Source organism: Sturnus vulgaris, chromosome 7 (genome assembly GCF_052056855.1).
Source record: "Sturnus vulgaris isolate bStuVul1 chromosome 7, bStuVul1.hap1, whole genome shotgun sequence".
In the NCBI taxonomy this organism is placed as follows: domain Eukaryota; kingdom Metazoa; phylum Chordata; class Aves; order Passeriformes; family Sturnidae; genus Sturnus; species Sturnus vulgaris.
Genome location: NC_142249.1, coordinates 23,335,332 through 23,356,995, shown reverse-complemented (window position 1 = coordinate 23,356,995; position 21,664 = coordinate 23,335,332). Strand labels below are relative to the sequence as shown.

The following is a 21,664-nucleotide window of genomic DNA, read 5'->3' as shown; positions in this document are numbered from 1 at the left end:
TTTACGTGGATTGGAAAGGCAAGAGAACAGTTGGACTGCCTGATCTTTTGCATTGTATTGACCAAAGGTTTTCCCTGAGTCAGGCACTTCAGAAGGAAAGGTATACCTATATGCTGAGGTGAAAACATGAATACAGCAGTGGTTTAGGACGCTGGTCTCAGTAAGAAGGGAGGACTCTGTGGCTATGACCACTTCTAGCAGGAGAAAGTAGATACACATTGTGAGAAATGTTAATGAGAATAAATGGGAAAAGTCCTTCATCTCAGTCTTCCCTCAGTATATCCCAGCAATTTAGGTGAGTAGAAATATGGTGTTGGACTTTGCTTAGGACACAGACTTTTGTTTCTGGAAGAGGTCTTATAGCATTTTCAGTGATGAAATATGGTTTGACCTTGTCAGTGTCATAGCAGAAAAATGTGATTGCATCTTCTTTGGATTCAGATTCAAGTGGGTCATAAAAGTGTCACCTAGTGAATTGCCAGTATTTTCCTTCCACATGCTTTGTGTGGCCTGACCTGGAGTGGCCTCATTTAAACTTCTGCAATCTGCCAAGACCACAGCTGGAGTTGGAGTTGCTGCAGGATACTTGTCCTTTCAATTCCACTCCTTCTTTGCAGCAGTGCAAGTAAACATCTCTGCTACAAGAGGAAGTGAAGTGCTTGATTAAGGAGTGGGGAAATCGAGATATATGTAAGAGAGTTACCATAACCTCAAAAAAGGTAAAGGGCTGTCAGACTTGAATGGTACAGAGCAAGGTGAATGAAAGCTGGGAATTTTTGTGGTATATATGAGTGAGATTTTATATTAAGGACCTTGCAGCTGTCACTCTATATGTCTGTACATAATACCTGGTGAAGATGGGTTGTGGAAAAGAATTTGTTATCTGTGATATTATTAATATTACTCAGTGTTGGAGTTTTCAGCCTAAAGTTCAGCCAGGAATGTTGTACACAGGCAACAGAAAGATGTCCCTGTTTCAAATTAATGTAGGCTGACATAAAGAAGGAGAGTATAGATCTCTGGGAGAGTAAAGATGGAAAGAAATCCTACCTTTTTAATGGGGAATTAACTAGTGATTTGGCTAAATGGAAGAAAGAACTTCAGCTAGTACTTCCTTGAAGTGTCTAAGTCCCCGTGTTAAATGAGAGTTACTATCTGGATCTTTGTTTCCCAAGGGAAGCAGCTCTGTGTATGTTTTCGGTGCTGTGGAGCAGTGTGGGAGCAGTGGTGAGCCACAGAGAACAATTGGTCTCTGTACTCCTTCTTCAGATGAAGCATTTCCTTCACTTTGCTGTTTGTTCCTAATGATTCAGGAACAGAAAAAAGCAGTGACCTAGAAAATATAGGAATAACATTTTATTGTAAAATATTTACAGTCACTAGCTTCAGCTAGACAAATTCTACAGAATGTGGATTGGGAACAGCCAAGCTGGTAAACAACATTGTCAGTTACATATTTTAATCTGAAGCAAAACAAAGAACTTTTATATCCTTGTATATATGAACAGTCTGAAAAATAGAAATAGAATTGTTAGAACAAGAAATACAGGCTTGCAAAATCACTTTGAGAATTTACTACTCAGCCATCAAATAGCTCTGCTGCCTTTAACAGCATAAATCACGTAACTAAATAATATTTCATGCTATGAACAAGTACTCTAGGCTTAACTAAACAATGGAGGGTTTTGTATTTTAGTTACCTACTATGTTTTATAACTTGTTTTTCATGACAATTATGAAGACATACAAGGTGTCAACGTCAGAGTTGTGGTGAACTCAGATCACAGTATGAAAATAGGCTAATCATGGATCTAGGGACTGAGAGTTCCCCTGTACGACTGCCCAGTAGAGGCCAAGTACCCCTTACAGCTATTTGGACTCAGTATATATTTCCATGTATATGGGCAGCAAGCAGGATGTTGCTTCATGTTCCCATATGGAGCTCTTGAAATTCTGCTGTATGTGAGGGACCCAGAAGGCATGGTAGAGGATGCAGGTAATTTAAGTACTACTGCTCCTATTGCACAACTTGGATGCACCAGGTAATTTATTCTCATTCTTTGGTTAAAAAAAGAAAAAAAAAAAGCTAAATGGAGCAGTTACATATTTTTAAGGCTAAAACACATAATTGAAAATATCAATGTAAATTAGATTGTAGATTAAAATGCTGCATTATGAAGTGAAGGCAACACTAAAATAAAAATCATTGCTTGTCCTGATTTCTGGACAAACTCTGCAACACATGAATTAAGGATGTGCCTGGTGCAGATGGGAGATGTTAGTAACATCCTTTCTACACAGCACACATTCATGGAAGTAGCATATGCTCTGCCACTTTTGTCTCGTCACTTTCAGAGTTTGAAAAGAATGTGCTGTTCCCTGGACTTGCAGTAGCAAAATCCCATCCAAAGAATAAATGATACCTATTATACGTATCTTACATGTTAGGATCTGACTATATCAATTTAAACTATCCCTTTGACCTTCTGTATAATTTTGTGTTTATGTATTTCCTTTAATGTTTCTAAATTGAGAGAGAGAATTTATACGACTTTGTCATTGCATGCTTTCATATGCTTCTCAGATCTTTCTCTGCATATTTGCATGAAGAGGTAAGATAAGGCCCTTGATATTCCATACAGATAAAATCTGTTATTTTTTTTCTGGGTCAATCAATTTCCTTCCTTAGATCAGAGCTGGGATCTCTGAAGTGCATACCAGGACTGAGCTTCCTGCAGTCATAAAATTAGACCCATCACTGTCATCCCCCTGTAACAGCAACAAGAGGAAAAATTGAAGAAGTGTAAATTTTTGTGGCTGTTCAATTCAGTCAATCAAGTCCAAATCTCTGGGAAAGAAATTCATAATACAACTTACAGTGTTTGTGTGACATAACTAAAAAACCTGTGCATGTTATCTTTGAATATAGCTGCTGTTACATGATACGTTGTTAAACTGCTTCTTTTGGTTTGCTGGATGTGATATCATGGCATTAGGCTGAGGGAGAAAATGGCATGACCCACTTCGATTTAGGAAGACCGATTTCACTCATTAAGACTGTACTTTGCTTGTATTTTGCTGTAAGCATGTACCTGGGGCTATGCCTTCTGAAAGCAAAGCAAAACACTTCTATATCAGGAAAATGGTGAGGCGGTGTTTGTTATCCACGTACAGACCACTAGGGTTTTAGAATAAAGAATAAATGTCCCTGTGATACTGAAATTCCTGTTATAGTTATAGAAAAAAACAGTAGTACTATGTAAAGTCTGGTAAGTGCTTTTTATACTTTTTATGTGTGTTTCTATAAAAACAATGAATACTTTTAGGTGTGATAGTGTTTTCCCTGTTACCCCTTAATGTAGGTTATGAGAAAAAAAAAACATTAAATGGCTTTTATTTTACAGGAAATGTACTTGAAGTGTGGAATGCTTGGGAACGAATGCCTGCTTTACTGCTATAAATTGTTCATGATATGTCTTTTCATATATGCATCAAACGTAGCACTTGCTGCAGAGATGCATGTGATTTGTCTTCTCTCCTGAGAGATGGTAATTGGCTTCAGTTTACTTAGGCTACTGCAGTACAATTTATTCTCTTAGCTTAGCCAAGCCTCATGTTGCAGTATGTTTTCTTCTATGAGGGTGAGGTATTTAATTTGTAAAGTGGTGCAGAAGATGTGTTACATTACAAAGATGAAGCACATCCCTGCTCTGTAGTGTTTAGTGGAAACAGATCACAGCACTTCACCATCCTCTTTTACCTTATCTTGTCTTATTATTAAATTGTATGTGAATTAATCATGGTCTTTTAGAAAACATCCATTGTAACAAGCTCAGTAATTTGAACGTATGACTAATGAACTCTGCTTGCTATTTGCTTTGTCTACTTATAATTAAGTATTTCTGTGGTTTTGAGCTTCACTCTCATGATGTTATTTGTCTTTTCCAACGATTATCTTTTTCTAGAGAGCCAAACATTCTTCAAAATGGTAAAAAATAGAAAATAATACAAACTTATTTTAAGTGTAAGATTTTGTTTAGTCCAGTAATTTTTCCTGCTCAGATTTCTTCATGGTTTTTCTATTTTATCTAAATGAGAGGCTAAAGAGATGAACATAAAAATCACAACAAATGTTGCTTCAAGAGAGTTAAGCTCTGAAATGTAAAAATGTTCACACAATTCTGACAGTTAATGTAGCAATAATAATAATAATGTATCATGTCAGTCATATACTAGTGATGAACCCTCTGGGTAAGGACTTTCCTGATTTTTTAATTCCCATTGTGATTTCACCTTCCAAAGGATTTAATTTCTTTTTCAATAAACTACAGTATGCAATTTTTAATGGACTAAGAAGTTCTGAGCACTCACCATTTCCTTTAATATGTTAATGAATTTCACAATAAATACATTTGACTACTCAGGATACTAACTTCCCATAATGACAGTCCTGCTTGTCTTTATTGTGGCCAGTCTGCTTCTTGGAGGAAACGATTGGGAGTTTTTCCACCCCATATTGGTCTTTCCTCCTTTGTTAAAATTACTTCAGTGCTGAATTAGCTCCAGCTAATTCTACAAACTCGTTACTCTTTTATGACTGTGCACATGGTAGTACTGCTGCATTAGCTCATGTGAGGCACTGGGACTTCTCGGAACACTTGCTTGGGAACAGCATTAAGCTGTGCTGCCCTATGAATTAATTTGTAATGTACTGAACAGGAATATGTCTCCTTTCTGGGCATCCATGTGGAAATTCTTTCATCTGAAAACTCATTAAGGAAAAGTACTAAGCAATGAACTTATACTAGGAGAGTGACTTAGTTCTACTGTCAGCATTACTAATGCTCTCTTTTTGGCAATACGTGACAGATAAGAAATTGAATACAGAGTGGGAGGCATTTTGTCTGTGGTTAGACATGTTGAAAATTCACCTGGACATGGATCAGTAAAGTCATATAGTGAGGATTTTAGGAGCTAATAAAATAAGGAATCCTCCTTTTCTGACTGGAAACAAAGGAGGGCTAACAGTGAAGAAGGACTATAAGCACAATATGGTAGTAATATAAAACTATGCTCGACTGCAATAGCCATCACTACTGGCTCACCTAGTAGCATGTGGAGAGTTCTTTCAAGTGGGATTTCCATTCAAATGCATTGGAAGCATAGGATTGGAGTAACGTCAGGTTTAAATTATACAAATTCAACCGATATCTGTGTGAAAAGGAACAGGTAGGAGGGACAAGGTTGTTCACAGAAGCAGCAAAGGGTAATTATGAGTGGGATGACATAAGGTTGGTGATATGTTGCTTCTGGGGTTCCACAGGACTCCATCTTAGGCCCTGTTCTCTTCAATATATTCATGAAGGACTTGCCTACAGGACTGGAAGGGATATTAAACAAGTTCACAGATGATGCAAAACTGGGAGGAGCTCCCTCAAAGGCAGGGAGGCCCTGCAGAGAGACCTCAACAAATTAGAGGACTGAGCAACACCAACAGCATAAAGTTCTGCTAGGGAAAGTGCCAGGTTCTGCACCTGGAATTGGGCAAGCCTGCATGTACGGATAAACTGGGGAATGAGGTGCTGGAGAGCAGTGCCACAGAGAGGGACCTGGGGGTTCTGGTCACTGGCAAATCAGCAGTGCCCTGTCAGCCAGGAGGATCAGCCATGTCCTGGGGGCATCAGGCACAGCATTGCCAGCTGGGCAAAGGAGAGATTGTCCTGCTCTGCTCTGCTCTGCACTGGGGAAGCCTCACCTTGAATATTTTGTGCAGGTTTGGTCACTGCAATATTAGAAAGATCTGAAGCTACTGGAAAGTGTCCAAAGGGGGGCAATGAAGATGGTGAAGGGCCTTGAGGAGAAGCTGTATGAGATGTGTCTGAGGGCACTTGGTTGAGCCTGGAGGAGACTGAGGGGAGACCTCATTGCAGTTAGAACTTCCTTGTGAGGGGAAGAGGAGGGGCAGCACTGATCTGTTCCCTGTGGTGACTGGTGACAGGACCCAAGCGAATGGCCTGAACTTGTGTCAGGGGATGTTTAGGTTGGATATTATAAAAAGGCTCTTCACTCAAGGGGTGGTTGGGCACTGGAATAGCTCACCAGGGAAGTGGTCACAGCACCAAACCTGACAGAGTTCAAGAAGATTTGGACAATGCTCTTGGGTAGGAATTGGATTCAATGATCCTTGTGGGTCCCTTTCAATTCAGCATTTTCTGTGAACCAGTGAAGTATGGATTCCTTATTGCATGCTAGTCCTACTCAGAGACAGCTGCAGTGACTGCTGATGCTCAGTGTATTAGAGATTTTGATAGACTTTAGTGTTACAATGTTCCATCAGTTATTTCATGATTACATGAGCAATTTATTATTTAGCCAAAATATGGTTAATATGGCAAAATATCCACAGAATAAGGAACACTGGAAACATGCCAGTGGGAAAACTCCAGGAATATTCTAGTTTCTGTTAATTTTGAAATATAATGATAAATTTTAACTTCAGTAATATGATAATGTGGTGTTTCAATGCCCTAAATATTTCTGCCCTTGAACATGACATATGACATATGACATCCATACTAAGTCAAACTGTCTTACTGGTTAACATCCAGATACTTTGGTTATGAAAAGTACTTGTCACAGCTGAGCATCAGTGTTATCCCTTACTTGTGAGATCAGATGAGATGGTATTTAATAATTTTGAGAATTACTGGAATAAAAAGAATCCCTGTGCAACTAAAACCAACTTTTATCTGTTTGCAGTAAGCCTCTTGGCTAAATGTTAAATGGGACCAAACAAAAAAACTTAATTGGAAAATTTGTTTGCATATTCAAGACTCATAAAACAGGGGCAGCTTTGGTAGCAGTACTGAGCAGTGCCTTTATGGCTGAGAAGGGCTTTTGAGGCTTGAGAGGACATTTTGGGAGTAGAATCGTGTAGGTGTCCTCATTTATTCCCAGACAATATGCTGATAACAAAGAAGTAGAAATAAATGGAGTTTGATCAAAGTTCTCAGATTTTTTTTTAAATAATTATTTTACATAGAAGTTAAAATGTGAAGAGTAAGGTGTTTAGCTCTAGGGGAAAAGAAAGAAATTCTTATTTGCACCAAAGTCAGTTTTTATCTTGCTTTAACCAGTAGAAGAGACAAAGCAAAATAAAGCACACACAATTTTAAAAAAAAGAAATCTTTATTTTTTGGCTCATATGTAATATTGTTTGCGTTGTTTATGATAATAACAATTTCCTGCATGCATTTCACCAACACATTACAAGTCAAAAGCATTTGTAAAAGAAAGATTATACATTTAATGTTAGCTTGTATGAAACACAAAATGTCCTGATGACCTCAGTTATACAAATGTGCCATTTTCTTCTTGGGAAGTATTTTATTTGTACAAGCCTAGTGCACTGTGATTCAAAAAAGAATAAGAGTAGACTATGTAAACAGACACTGCAAGATTTAATTAGCAAGGATTTAATCAACTATGAGACTATCTTGGAACTTCTGATGCAAATAGTGCTAGAAATTCGAACATTCCCCTAATGCTTTCCTTGCTATGTCCTGTAACTATTTGGAAACAAGCTGGGTTCCAGATTTACACAATTTACTTCACATTGGAATATATGCAAATATATTATGAAAACAAGATAGTTTACGAATATTCACTTTTCTTCTCATAGTGTGATGATGCCAGTTTGGAATTACTGTGGTTAAGAAATAAGCCAAGTGAATGAGGAAAGAAATATAAGAAACAGTGATCTAAACTTGAAGACACTTTTCTTATATACAGAACTGTTGCCAAATGGTATTTCTTTACATTATTTATATATGCTAACCACATTGTCAACAGGTTTAACAGTTTGCAATATGGCCTGTACAGTCTGATTCTACACCATATAGCAGCCACTTCAAATTTAAAATGCAAAACTAAAAAAGCTCATAAATAGCTCCAAACTATTGCTTAATGATTTGAAAGAATGAGGTCTGGTTGGACAACTTGATTCACTTTATCACTGATACGTGGCTTCCTATAGTGGAGACTGTGGACAGTGGAAGGAGCAAGGTACAGCAGCAAAAGCATTGACATGCATCAGTGATACTCTCCTAACTATCTATGACACAGATTACAACATGTCCTGTTGAGCTCTTGCAAATTAACCATACTGTGGTACATATCTGATGCAATTCAATGCTGCAAAGCCATTTAATTCTATGCTCAAATATGCACAACAGTATACTGTTAATATTTACATGGAAAAGGGTATTTTATGGATTCAATGGATGATGGAGATAATGAGAGAAGACAGTAAACAAAGAATAGCCCAGGAAAAAAAAAAGAGCTGTTAAAAACAAAACAAAACCAAAGAACTCCCAGATATATTTTGGTGAAGCTATTTTTCCAGTGCAGAAACTGCACAATATTTTTTGAGCTGTAAATATTTTAACATAAACAAGAACTTGTTCATGTTTAATCATTCACATAAAAATAAGTCATTGCAGATTCCTGTAAATTAGAGGAGACTCTCCAGGCACATTAATCTGGATGCACATCATCTGGATGCAGCCATACAAGTAGTTAGAATACGTCAAATTTAAGAGCAACCCTGAAACACAGAAGTTCTTAAAATCTTTAGCTTTGTGCAACGTCATATTTTTATTTATGCATGATTGACAAGTGCAGCATGTCTATGCAAATCACTCCTGTCTGTACATTACAGAGAATCTGAGAGTAGAACTCCTGGTCCTCACACCTCTTTCCCCAACATAAAACCTATTACAAAAATAGTCACATATAATAGTAAACAACCTGCGAATTAAAAAATGATAAATACACTAATACAGTTTTTGTAAAAATATGACAAATGTGGCAGTTGCATTACAAACAGTGAAGAGAATTACTGTTCTACATGTTGTGGAAATAAAGTATCCTTTTGCACTCATTTCCTGCTCCATCTTCTTGATGGAGCCACCTTTTCCCTTGTTCTTAGCAGTGTCAGCTGTAGTGAAAACAGTAACCTCTTGTCAAGTTTTTTACCCTGGTGTACAGAGTCACAGTCTGATGATGGAGGTTCACTGTTTTGTTATAGGCACTGACCTTAAGTATATATATAATGTATATATATGCACACACACGCGCGCACACACACACACATATATATGTGTAAAAACTGTCAGTTTGGCATAAATCTCCTGCAGGAGTCCAGTTGATGATTCATTCTCAAAGACTGTAAACAAGTTGTCCCCTTAACAAAATTTTTATATCATTATTTTTTATTTTCCCTGATGTCTTTACCTTTGTAGTTCTTTTCTGCTTTATCTTTTTCATATTTTTCTTTGTCTGGCTTTGTTACACTGTCATAAGAGGGTGGGGAAGTTGTAGAAGAACTCTCATCCGTTTTTTCTGGAGTGGAGTTCCCTTTTAGTTTATCAATAATTATCTCTTTTATAATGTGTCCATCTCCTTCTTTGTTTTTATTTCTATTATATATACTAGACACCTGTTTAACTTTTAGCCTTAAAAGGTGACGTCTGTAAGCACGCTGAATGATGACAGCAGACACCTCCTCCTGCTTTCGTTTCAGTGTGGTTGTAATGGGTTCATAGGAGACTTTAGAAGGATTGGCTGCCATAAACCGATCTTCCATCTGTATTCTGAGGGCGTCCATCTCCCCACTTTCCCCCAATACACGCTTTGTGAAAGCAAACAAGATGTCAAGGCAGTGAATTCTGTCACCGCTCACCATGGGCAGGTCCATTGCAATAAGCTGGACTTTGTTTGGTTTTGCTATGAGAAGAGGTGGATCTAAGGAAGCCGCAAAATCTGATAATTTACTATATTCTATGAATTGTGTTGCATCAGGATCAAACTTCTCCCAGACCTCATAGAACATCTCAAAATCATCCTCACTCAAGGGTTCAGCGCTTTCTTCAGTAGCAACACTGAAGTTCTCCAAAATCACAGCAATGTACATGTTCACCACTACCAGAAAGGATATGATAATGTAGCTGACAAAGAAGAAAATCCCAACAGAAGGGTTGCCACAGTCACCTTTCACAGAGCTCCCCGGGTGATCTTTATGGGGGTCACAATCTGGCTCCCCACTGTTCAGAATTGGGGCCAGCAAACCGTCCCAGCCAGCGGACGTGGTGATCTGAAACAGGCAGATCATGCTGTTGCCAAACGTTTCAAAGTTGAACATGTCATCAATCCCAACTTCTCTCTTGACATAGGCAAAGTTGGACATGCCAAATATGGCGTAGATGAACATGACCAGGAAGAGCAGCAGCCCAATGTTGAACAAAGCAGGAAGAGACATCATCAAAGCAAAAAGCAGAGTGCGGATTCCCTTAGCGCCTTTAATGAGGCGCAGGATTCGACCGATTCTGGCAAGCCGGATGACTCTGAATAGTGTGGGAGATACAAAGTACTTCTCAATCATCTCAGCTAAGAACATACCTAGAAAAAGAAAGTGAATAATTAAAATAAAATTTTAAATTAATTAATTACCTATAGAAAGATTTATTTGCTATCTCCAAAATAATCAGTATAGGGATTCTATGTTCTAGCAAAAAATTATACGAGTTATTACATTTTATTGAAAGCTGTTAATAAGGTGAAAGCATCTCCCCTTATGTTGAAATGCTATCCTGGAGAAGGTAAATAAGTAAAATAGTCTGCTTGTGGCAAGTAGGTAGTTCCTGTCAAAGCTTTCAGTTGTTCTTAAAATGGTTGGGAAAGGGATGATTATGTCTTAGATACAGCTAATTCTTAAGGCTGAGACTATAACCACTGTCTTTTATGAAGGATGATATTGGCCTAATTTCTGCAAGTCAGAGATTTCTTTACCAGATCTAGTTTTCATCAGCACAGTCTTTCTCAGATATGTCACTATTTGCACCTTGGACAGTCACTAGCTTTTAACTGACAAATCTTAGCTAGCAGAAGTAAAAAAAGTCTCACCCATTTCACATAATTTTCAGTTGTAGTACTGCAAGTAAATTTATGTTTAGTTTGCATATACCACTAAACATTCCTCTTTATATTTGTCCACATTAATCTAATGTGCCAAACAGTTCCATTATGTCTTTTGATGTGGAAAATGACAGTGAATCTAATGGGAGAGATAAAAATCTCATATGCAGTATTGCATATATTATATGCTAGATAGTATGAAGATGTGAATCAACGTGTAAGTTGTCTAGGAAAAAGACTATCAGTATCAACATACAAATGTTTCCTATTTCTTCCACTAGCTCTCTCTTGAAAGGGAATTGCTCTTACCTACTATGGAGAGAATGACAACCACAAAATCAAAAATATTCCAGCCTACAGTGAAGTAGTAATGGCGAAGTGAAATCAATTTCAGGACAAATTCTCCAGTGAAAAGGACAATGAACACCAGATTAATCCGGGATAAAATTGTTTCCATTTCTTTACTCTGATCATCTGTTTCTACCATCATTGTGACCATGTTAAGGCAGATGAGTATCATGATGCTGATGTCAAATACTTGTTTGGTTACAAAATCAAAGATCATGCCTTGGAATTTGTTCTGCAAACACAAAGATGGAACACAGTTTATACAGTGAAAATATTTGTCTTTTAAAGTGCCAAATGAGACAAAAACTCCCTTCAATGTTTAGAAGTGCAGAGCAAGACTCATTCACAATACAGGCATTAATATAAGCCCAACACATGTGGTTTATATCTCATCCTGTTAGAGTGAATCAAGAAGTTCACCACTGTTGGCTGAAGAGACAAGAAGGGAAGCAGTGCAATAATAAGAGTAATAATAATGACAATTAATATTATTGGGGTAAAATAGGTGTGTAAATTGATAGCCAGCAAGAGTACTAGCCGAATTGAAACTAATTTTCTTATCTTTATTCTCAGATAGTTTTAGAATGCTAACGCTCTTTCTTCCTTAAACTAATTGTGCTTGGTGAGATCATTGTGCTGCTGAAGATACATGTCTCAAACACACCATGACTGTAATATCCTAGTTTTTCTTTAGTACTTAGCTCAATGTTTTTTGCCATATGTCTCTCCCTAGAAAGTCTATTTTTAACCACTTGGTGCATAAGGTGCAACAAGTATTTTATTTTTTTAAACAGTGTAGGAGTTCAGTAAATAACAAGAGTAGTGTCTTGTCTTAGAGACAAATTTATCCTAGTCTATGCTTTACTCCCTAGGACATTTTTTTATTTGGTAAGATTTTCTGCATCTGTCCTTCCCATTAGGTTACCAGTGCCCCTTTCTGTCTTCAGCAGCAAGGGCCAGTGCATCCCCATTTCCTAAAAATTATCTGTGAGGAGAAAAAAACAGAAAATGAAGTTTATCCCTGGTAAAAAGAACCAATAATCCAATTAAGTGTGATTTCCCAGGACTTAGGCAGGGAATTTTGAAAATTATAGTAACATTATCAAATAATTTTGTTCATACTTCATTGTGTATGTTTTTAAACAAAATATGAATGATCCAATCTGGTGGATTAAAAAAGGGGCAATTTCTACCTTTACAAGAAAATAAATGGAAAAAAAAATTCTTTCTAGACCTATAACCTTATCTTGTGGACAAGATCATATTCCCAAATAAGCATTTCATATTAGGGGTGTAAAAATCAAATCACTCATACCACTGGCCTAGGTATAGGTTTCTGTGGCTTTTTGGATCCCAGTTTTTTCATTGCGTTGTAGTATTTCTTCTGTTCTTCTGTCATAAATATATCCTGACCTCCAAAGTAAAAAAATAATATCAAAATTAATTAGTATCATGACCACACATACCTACAGTATATCTCTCTGTTATATAATATTAAAATTAATTTATATAAAAAAGGAAGGTTTTCTTCAGGTGTTTATAGTGTGGATGCTCATATACATTCCTAATGCACAGGAAAAACCCATTGCTGGTGCTTTGCCAGCTTGACAGTTGAGTTTTTCCAATATCTTCATGCTCACTTTTGCTGAAATGGCTAAAAGCATTCTTGCTGTACTGATGCTGTTCAATAACTTGCTGATTAGGATATGTTTATTGAATAGGAGTGTCACTAGTGCCTTATATGTCCTATCTTCTGTGCAGATTTTTAGGATTACAGCTAGACAGGTCTCAAGGAGGCATAACTTTGAGGCACAAGTTGTGTTAGGAGAGTGGATTAGTATCTGATCTGTGGGTTTCAACAGCAACCCCCCTCACCACCTTTGATGTAAAATTTAAGAAGTAATTAATGTCATGCCGTAGCAAATTAAAACACCACTGGACCTTGACAAACTCCAATCAGCCTTTGTTTGCAGATGCAAATGCTGCCAGTCAGATGTGCAATTGACTGACTGACTTCCAGTATGAGTAAATTGTGCCTATTGATGAATCTGTGCTAAGTCAGATGGAACCACAATGTCAGTGTCACTGTCTGCTAAATTGGCTACCACAGCCTCAAGCATCTCACAATTGACAGTAAACCCAGATATGTTTCTGACTCTTTTAGGAAGCTAAAGAATATTTGCACAAGGGAAAATTTCTGTAGTTCACAGTTTTCTTTTACCAGAGAGTCTGTCTGGTATTGCTCTTTTTTAATTGGTGATTGGAAAAATGCAAATCATATGAAATTGCTTTTTCACAGCACACAAAAGTTTAGAATGACCCTGGCATTTGAAAACTAAAAACTGTGAGGTTTCAAAATATTTTAAATGTGATTATTCGGTTTTTTATATCTTAAAGTTCTTTAAAACTGAAATGTACGCATTATCAATACAATTATTTTAAACATACTTGTATGTCAAAAGTATACAGAAATAAACCACCATTCCCTGTTTATCTTTGCCTTATTCCTGATAAGAAATTATAGATTGTATTTGTGTCTAATGCATTAATCTCATTTCTCAAAAAAGTGTTAGGAAAGAAAAGCCCTGATGTACACATTTTTACTATAAAGCCTGTTCATATGAGGTCTATTTGACTTCCTCTTAACTTAGTTTTTAATCAGTTTGCAGATCCATTTTCATTGTATGAACACAATGCCATATTGTGTCTTCATTAAGTGTCAAGAGTTTGTAAGAATAGTTATAATTAATGTAACTTAATTTGTCTTAATTCTTTAGAGTCAATTGAAAAATAAATTATTTCATGCCAGATAATATTGCATGTAATCAAACCAATAATTCATGTTCACTTTTCATATCTTCATTTTAACTGTTTACTCAATTTGAAAATTATTATGAACCAAATTTTCACTTGTCAAAATGCTAAAAATGCAAAATTCAGAATCACATCCACAGATTTAGCACAGATTATTATTTAAAAAGAGAAACGTTATTTACGGTCTTGAAATGACTTGATTTTTATTAGCTTTACATAAATAACCTATTAATTAATTATAGCTCGAAATTCATAATAATGCGGAAATATTGAAAATACTTATCTTCTTTTTTTGTTGGTTGAAGTTGTCTATAATAACACCAATGAAAAGGTTTAAGGTAAAAAATGATCCAAATATGATAAAGATGACAAAATAGAGATACATATACAAGTTGTCCTCATACTTAGGTTGATCTTTTACCTAGAAAATATTAAAAAAATTATTACCCATGAGAAGACTAGATGTAAAAAATAATATGTATAATTTAGATTTAGGTATATGCCATCTCAGATAGAAAAGCTATGAAGACACTAATTTATTACTAAGATCCAACTCGTCCATTCCAATCCACATTTGGAGAACTGGAAGCTTACAGAAATATTGCTTATGTGGAATTTTTAACTAAATGTGCCTACAGATATGTTTGTCTATGTATGGTGTGTGTGTATATATATAAAAAATTCCTCTTTATAGAAGATAGAAGCAATGTGAGATGAAGAGCAGTCATTAATACTTAAAATTTTAATAGCAGAAATCTAAATATTTTATATTGTGTTCAGTATATTATCATGCAACAGAATCAATAAATTTTACTGTCACCTAAATCTCCCTGTAACTCTTTTGGTATTGTATGAGCATTCTTACATTCAGCTAGGAACAGATGCTTTCAATAAATTTCCAAGGAATATATGTTTTGTGAAATCCATTAAATTGAGAAAGTTTCAAAGGAAGATGTTGTTATTGTCTTGACTTTTCTGAATGCCACATCCCAGCATCTGCACCTCTACAGAACAACAAGCTTGAATGTAGAAATGCTGAAGGTAATGAAACAGGACATTTCACTCTGGGAGACAGTATCATTAACATGACTATTAGTGTAAGTGAAACAGAGTATTAGTTTTGTAGCCAAAATAAAATTCTAAGCCCCAGAAAGCATAACAGGTGATCTTCAACCTTAAAATCTAATTTCACTTAAATATCTAGATAATGTAGGCGCTCAACATAAGGAAACAATGAAATGCACAGTTACAAATTATAAAACCCGATTAATGTATACCATATTTAATAACTGCATCATATAATCTTAAAATATTTCATACTTATGTTTACAAAAAAATTGTCAAAAACGTCTTACTTGTTCTATTACATTAGCATTATCCTTAAAAAAAAATCCAGTTAATTTAGCTTTTTTGGCTAAACAGAAGTGGGGTTAATTCTTTCCAGTAAAAATTTTGCGATTCAAAAAATATGTATTGATGCTGACTGTAATTCTTTGTTGTGTGTGTAGCTGTTCAAATTCTGTACTCTTTATCAGAAAATAATCAACAGATGACCTTTGAAAGGTTTACACTTACATCTCGTGAATCAACAGCAGCATACATAATATCCATCCATCCTTTGAAAGTAGCCTAGAAATAAAACAAAGTTTTTTATCTTCCCCATAAAAATTCATAATATATACAATAACTAGGTTATTTATTTATCTGGACCTCCACTTTCAATAAAATCACTTCCAAATTTTTAAACCACACTTGATAACATAGGCATCATAAATATTTTCCATAGTGATATTAGGGGTTTTTTTTATCATTTTCTTTTTAGTTATTCAAATAACATTAAAAATCAGGCTCTGAAGATCTCAACAAGTCAACAGTATGTTTGGAGCTGCAGATGTTTGCTTTGCAGATGAAGAATGATAGATTTAGACAGACATTAGTTCTGGATATATTTAGGTAGGGTCTACTAGAATCACTCATGGCCAAAGCCATTTTGTTAAGTTTACAACATGAATTGATGGAATTAGTAATATAACTTCTGGACAGAAACCAACATGCATCAGAATGCTTTTTTTGTGTGTCTAAACTGACCCGGTATTTTTAGAAATGTTTTAATCCCACATAGCTAAAAAGAATAGACTGTTCAAAGTAAAAAATATACATTGGTTCGTGAGAGATTTGTTTTACAGAAGACCAAAAAGTGAAATGTGAAAGAGATGTAATTGACATCTATAAAAATTTGGCAGAGTTCTTATAGAGATTTTTTTTTCAAGTAAAAAGTAAAAAAGATTTTACCATCATTGCTCTAAGAAGGATTTTTTTATGGATTTATGGATTTTAGGATGTTTTTTATGGATGCAGTATGTCCATTTTCTAAGGAACACCAAAGTTTGTGTGACATGCTAATTGAAAGTGTGAGTGTGCAGCCATTGGCCAGGGTTTCCAAGCTTATTCACAATAGAGAAGAAAAAGCTAAATAGGCTGTGAAATGAGCAAAGAGCATCACTCCTGAGGAAGTTCAGGAGAGGAACCATCCCAAGGAGTGTATTTCCATCTGTGCTTGCCAGAAGTAGATTTAGTACTTTGGTACAGCCGCCAGTTTCCACAGCAGAAAACTTGCACTCTGGAAGTGTTCGTATCCTCCTGAATCTTGCAGTGCAATACCAGTTACTTAGAAGGTGTGCTTCAAGCCAGGCTTCACACATCTTTCTGCCTCAATTGGAAATTGCCAGCCAGTGGTTCACTTTACACAGCAGTATTAGGAAGGATCAGAGTTAGACAAGAGCAGTAAATACAGAATAGTGGAGGGAAAATGTTAATGGAGACAATCAAACGAAGATGTGACACAATACATGCTCAAAGATCCCTTAATCTCTGTGGGGAAAGTAAAGGTCAGAAGGAATATTTGAAAAGGAAAATTACGAAAAATCAGAACAAAAAAAATTTAAAAAAAAAAAAAAAAAAAAAAAAAAAAAAAAGAGAGAATGAAAGGTTCACAGCAGTAGTTATTGAAGACCTAGACTGTCTGGATGTGTGACACAGATGACATTCATACACAGCTTCAAGAGAAGCAGTTTTCCTTACACATCTTCAGAGGCAATGGTAGCAATGAGATCTGAAGCCAGAGAATCAGAGTCATCGCTCAGTACTACTACTCAGCACGTAAGAGTCACATTTTCTTTAAAGGCAAAACATTTTAACCTGGGAAGTTAGTTTTGGAATTAAGGTCAGCTAGAGATACTGACCTGCTCTGAGATAGAAGGGACAAGCATACAATTATTAGATAACTTTGAATATCAGAGCTCTAAAAATCTTTTCATTAGTGAAACTGTATGTTGAGTTATAGACAAGTGATTCTACAGAGTTCAATCATCTAAATGTAACTTCATGCTTTCTTGCTTGTGTTTTGGATCATATTCCAGCTATGAGAAGCTCCAGTCTAAGCATGGAACCTGTAAAGAGCTAAGGTCTTTATTTCTTTGACACAAATAAAATATGCTCAGTACCTAGAATAAAGGCAGTTCTGAACACAGTGCATAAGATAAAGAATTGAAGGAGGAATGCAATTTACAGATTTTGTATAAGCAGCAGTAACTCATGGACTGAATATGCTATGCAATAACATCCAGTACTTCACAGGGATAATACTATAAGTAACATAATACTTATTTTGTATACTATAATAACTCGTTAATAAGCATTAAGGAATATAATAGTTCTATATTGTGCACCACTAAAGAGAGTCTTTTATTTTCTACACTTACTATTTTCACATTGTTATTATCATCATCATGAGACTATATTCCCTGGTCTTGGAATGGAAAATTACTCTATCATTAACGAAACAAATTACAAGAAACAATGTAGTATAGTTGCATGAGCTGTACATTATTGTTATGAAGAAATTATTCCTCTACGTAACAGTCTTAACTTGCCCATTTTTCCCAAATACCTTTAAAAAGAGGAAAAAGAAAATATATACATTTACTTACTACTTGAAGCAGAGCAAGATATCCAGCTCCTACATTATCAAAGTTTACTTTCACATTCTTCCATCGGGCACTTTGATTGCTTTTTATGAGTTCCACACACTGAGTATAATTGTTGACATCACTGATATCAAACATCTCACCAGTTGTGGTGTTGACACAGTGATAGAATTTTCCAGCAAAAAGATTTACTCCCATGATGCTGAAGATTAGCCAGAATATAAGACATACCAGCAATACATTCATGATAGATGGGATTGCTCCTACAAGGGCATTTACAACCACCTAGTGTACAAATTAGACAAAATAGCCACTTAGCTCATAAAAAGAAAATGAAAAATATTTTTAAATACTTCAAAAATGTCAAAACAATATTATTATAGGATAGACAGTTAAAATATTACAATAAAATTGGTGATGGAAATTTTAATTAAGGTTTAATAAAATGCTAATAAGATTGCAAAAAGCAAGAAATAAAATTATATGGAAACAAAGACAATGCAAAAGTCTGAAAAAAAATCAAAAAGCAAAAGAAAACCTGTTAGTAGCAAGATGGATTCTTAGAATTTGTGTGCTCTAGAGAAAAAGAGAGAAATAAAAGTTAAATTCCAGCAATATAAATTAAAATCTATAAATAGAAAATAAACCAGAACAAACTCAAAAATGATGATGTGGAAGACTGAATAAAAATGTCTGCATGTAAAACTATCATTACTAATGATTTTATTTTAGAAACCTTATATATATATATGGGCATCAATGTATTTTAGTATCCACATAGAATGCAACACAATTAAGGATATCTTATTTAATTGTTATTAACAGCATCTGTGCTAAGTCTTGGTTTTAAATTGCCTGGGTCACTCTAGTTGCTCTTACACTTATCTTTCCTTTTCTTTTTAATCGGTTGCATTTAATTCCCTTGAGCTACTGTGTATGGGCAAGAGGCAGTAAAAGACCAGATGAAATCCTTGGACAAGTTTTCTTTTAGTTATTGTGTTTCAATAAAAGAAAGCTGGAGATATTCAAACAATATTTTTTTAGAAAATCAATAGAGACTGCAGTAGTTTTTTGTGTATGATTTTGAAAAAGGTAGTACTTTTCATTTCACTAAGCTGACCAAAAGTAGTCTAGCATCAATAGAAGTTTTGCTTATTTATTAGATAGGCACTTAGTGTGTTGTTTAGATTACAAATCATGTAAAACATAGTGGCGATGGTGATGTGCACAGGACACACTTCCCTACACTGGCAGGCATGACCACCTCCAGGATATTGGCAGCCTTTCCTAGACAGGAGCCACATTATTTATTTATCAAATGAAGACCTATCACTGAACTATAAATATGTATTGTAGCATTGGGGTGTTTTGAGGTGAAAGAGTAAAAGGAGATTTCTCAATAACATTTTCTTGTTCATTTTTTATGTGTCAATTTTTTCAGTAAGTAGCATGGTCTGCTACGTTTATAATAGGGTTTTTCCAGGAGGGCTTTTTTTTTGGTTGATTGGTTTGTTTTCGTCAGATTAACAGAATATGAAAATTACAATCTCCTCAACAGGAAAGTTTTAGCTCTCTTTACATTCATATGATGTAAAAGATCTCTAGCTGTGAAAATTATTTCCCATCTCTCCCCTTCTGTACTTCCAAACCTATCCTTATTTCAGGTGTCTGTTCAAAAAACCTTTCCTTAATACTACAGCATTTACTCTGCGATTTTTTTCCCCCAGCCAGGTAGATGGGGAGACACAGTGAAGCTTTAGTTTCTGGTATGTCACTTTGTCAGCTTTTTTTCACCTTTTTTTGGTTTGTTTTGTTTTCTGGCTAATCGTGTTCCATCCTGAACCACTGACAAACTAACACGGAATTGAAGTTAGCTACAGAAATTGAGTAAAAAAATTTCCCAGATAAACTGCAGGAAAAAATCTCCAACCCTCTATTGTAAAATTTGTCATGTCCTTTTATTTTATTAGGACCACAAATCAATGCAAATTTTAACAGTTAAGAGGCTGGGAAAACATGACTGTGCAACAGTGACCAGGCAAATTTAATGAGCTCAAGGTCTAATTTAAAATGTAAAGTGTACATAGGTCTTATTTGTAAGGATATGCTGAGAGGCCTTTTTCCACACGTTTTTGTATGCCTTCCCATGCTGGAGTTCTTTGAAGAAAGCGTGAGTGTAACCGTTAATACATTAATTTTTGTATGTATACATTTGTTGAGATTCATTCGTTTTATCTCACCCTCATTCCTTCAAATCGTGACAAGGCTCTTAAAGGTCTTAAAGCTCTTAATGTCCGTAGCGATTTAATGGCACCAAGTTCAGAATAGCCCAGAGCATTGGCTATTAAACTAACCAATGAGACCTATCAAATGCAGAAAAAAAAAAAATTAAAAATAGTTCGACACTGTTTATTTAAAAAGAACACAAATTCAAGCAACAAATCAACAGTGACAAGTTGTAGAATGCCACCATTTTCAAACTTGCTGGAAAGGCAAGAGGTCTCATGAAGGCATGGTTGAAAAAGGAATATATGTTATTAAATGTCTATCTATTACACTTGGATAGTTTAAAAGTCATATGGAAGCATACTGTTGGTGAAGGATAAAATTTAAAGACAAAATGAATATTTAAATACAAAATAGCCATACTTTCTGTAACTTAATTAAGATTCAACCTTCCAAACAATTTAAAATTATGAATACATTACATTATTTTACTAACTCCTGTTAATATTGTGAATATCTATAAACACTAATGATATACTAAATATTGTAGTACTAATCACAAATATTTGTTATAAATCTTATTTCTAAGTGAAACAGTTCATAGCAACAACAAGGATATTTCTGAAATATGTTATATTGAAAGAAGTGGTACTTTCTCACTTGCCTGGCAAGTCTCTGGGGTTTTTTTAAAATCTTCTAAGTATGGGAAAATATTACTGGACAGATATTAACAGCTGCTCACCTTACAGCAGTAAGAGCTTTATTATCTACAACAGTATTAAGCTCCCAATGCATGTTATTGGGATTTTTTTATAAGACAATCCACTTAAGTAAGGAGCAATTAATTTGCTTCTCAAATGGAACTGAGCTTTAGACAGTGTTAATATAAAGGGAATTAATTTTCTTCTAGCAGTTTTGGAGACAGCAGTGGGGAAAAATCACACCTTACTCATATTTTATTAATTTCTACCACCAAAAGCATAAATGACATGTAAATGAACATAGGCATATTTTGGTCCTTAAGAAAATGCCTCAAATGTTAATTTCTGTGCCGAGGTTTAAAGAGCTCTTCAAACACTATACAGAAATAGGCATCCTCTGATAATGGTGGTAAGATTTTGCCCGTTATATGAAAAGTTGGTTTCCTATGTTACTTATATCCATAGAGAACAATTAGATGACTCACAAACACAAGAGTTACAAGATCATGTCTAAGAAGGACAGTCCAAGAGCAAATACAAATCAATTATTCATTGCTATGTTGCTATATATATTATCTAACAGAAAATAGTGTTTTAGCAAATTCATATTGCTGG

The 21,664-nt window shown here is 35.3% G+C and overlaps 1 protein-coding gene and 1 long non-coding RNA gene across 6 annotated transcripts in view; both read right to left on the bottom strand.

Annotated features, from left to right (window-relative positions):
• Positions 1-7,169: 7,169 nt before the first annotated feature.
• LOC106855889 (sodium channel protein type 2 subunit alpha) overlaps positions 7,170-21,664 on the bottom strand; it is a 70,332-nt gene continuing 55,837 nt past the window's right edge. For all 5 annotated transcript variants that reach the window (XM_088168123.1, XM_088168124.1, XM_088168122.1 and 2 more), the window contains 7 exons: positions 20,363-20,485; positions 18,126-18,407; positions 15,712-15,765; positions 14,420-14,557; positions 12,638-12,742; positions 11,284-11,554; positions 7,170-10,458 (listed from right to left, as the gene is read on the bottom strand). In XM_088168123.1, coding sequence (XP_088024249.1) covers positions 9,266-10,458; positions 11,284-11,554; positions 12,638-12,742; positions 14,420-14,557; positions 15,712-15,765; positions 18,126-18,407; positions 20,363-20,485 — 2,166 coding nt within the window. In that variant the 3' untranslated portion in view covers positions 7,170-9,265. The remainder of the gene's footprint in view (positions 10,459-11,283; positions 11,555-12,637; positions 12,743-14,419; positions 14,558-15,711; positions 15,766-18,125; positions 18,408-20,362; positions 20,486-21,664) is intronic.
• On the bottom strand, positions 13,161-14,412 carry LOC148223209 (uncharacterized). Its single transcript, XR_015804886.1, has 2 exons — positions 13,800-14,412; positions 13,161-13,643 (listed from the first exon to the last, which is right to left on the bottom strand). It is a non-coding gene; the product is annotated as an uncharacterized LOC148223209 (long non-coding RNA).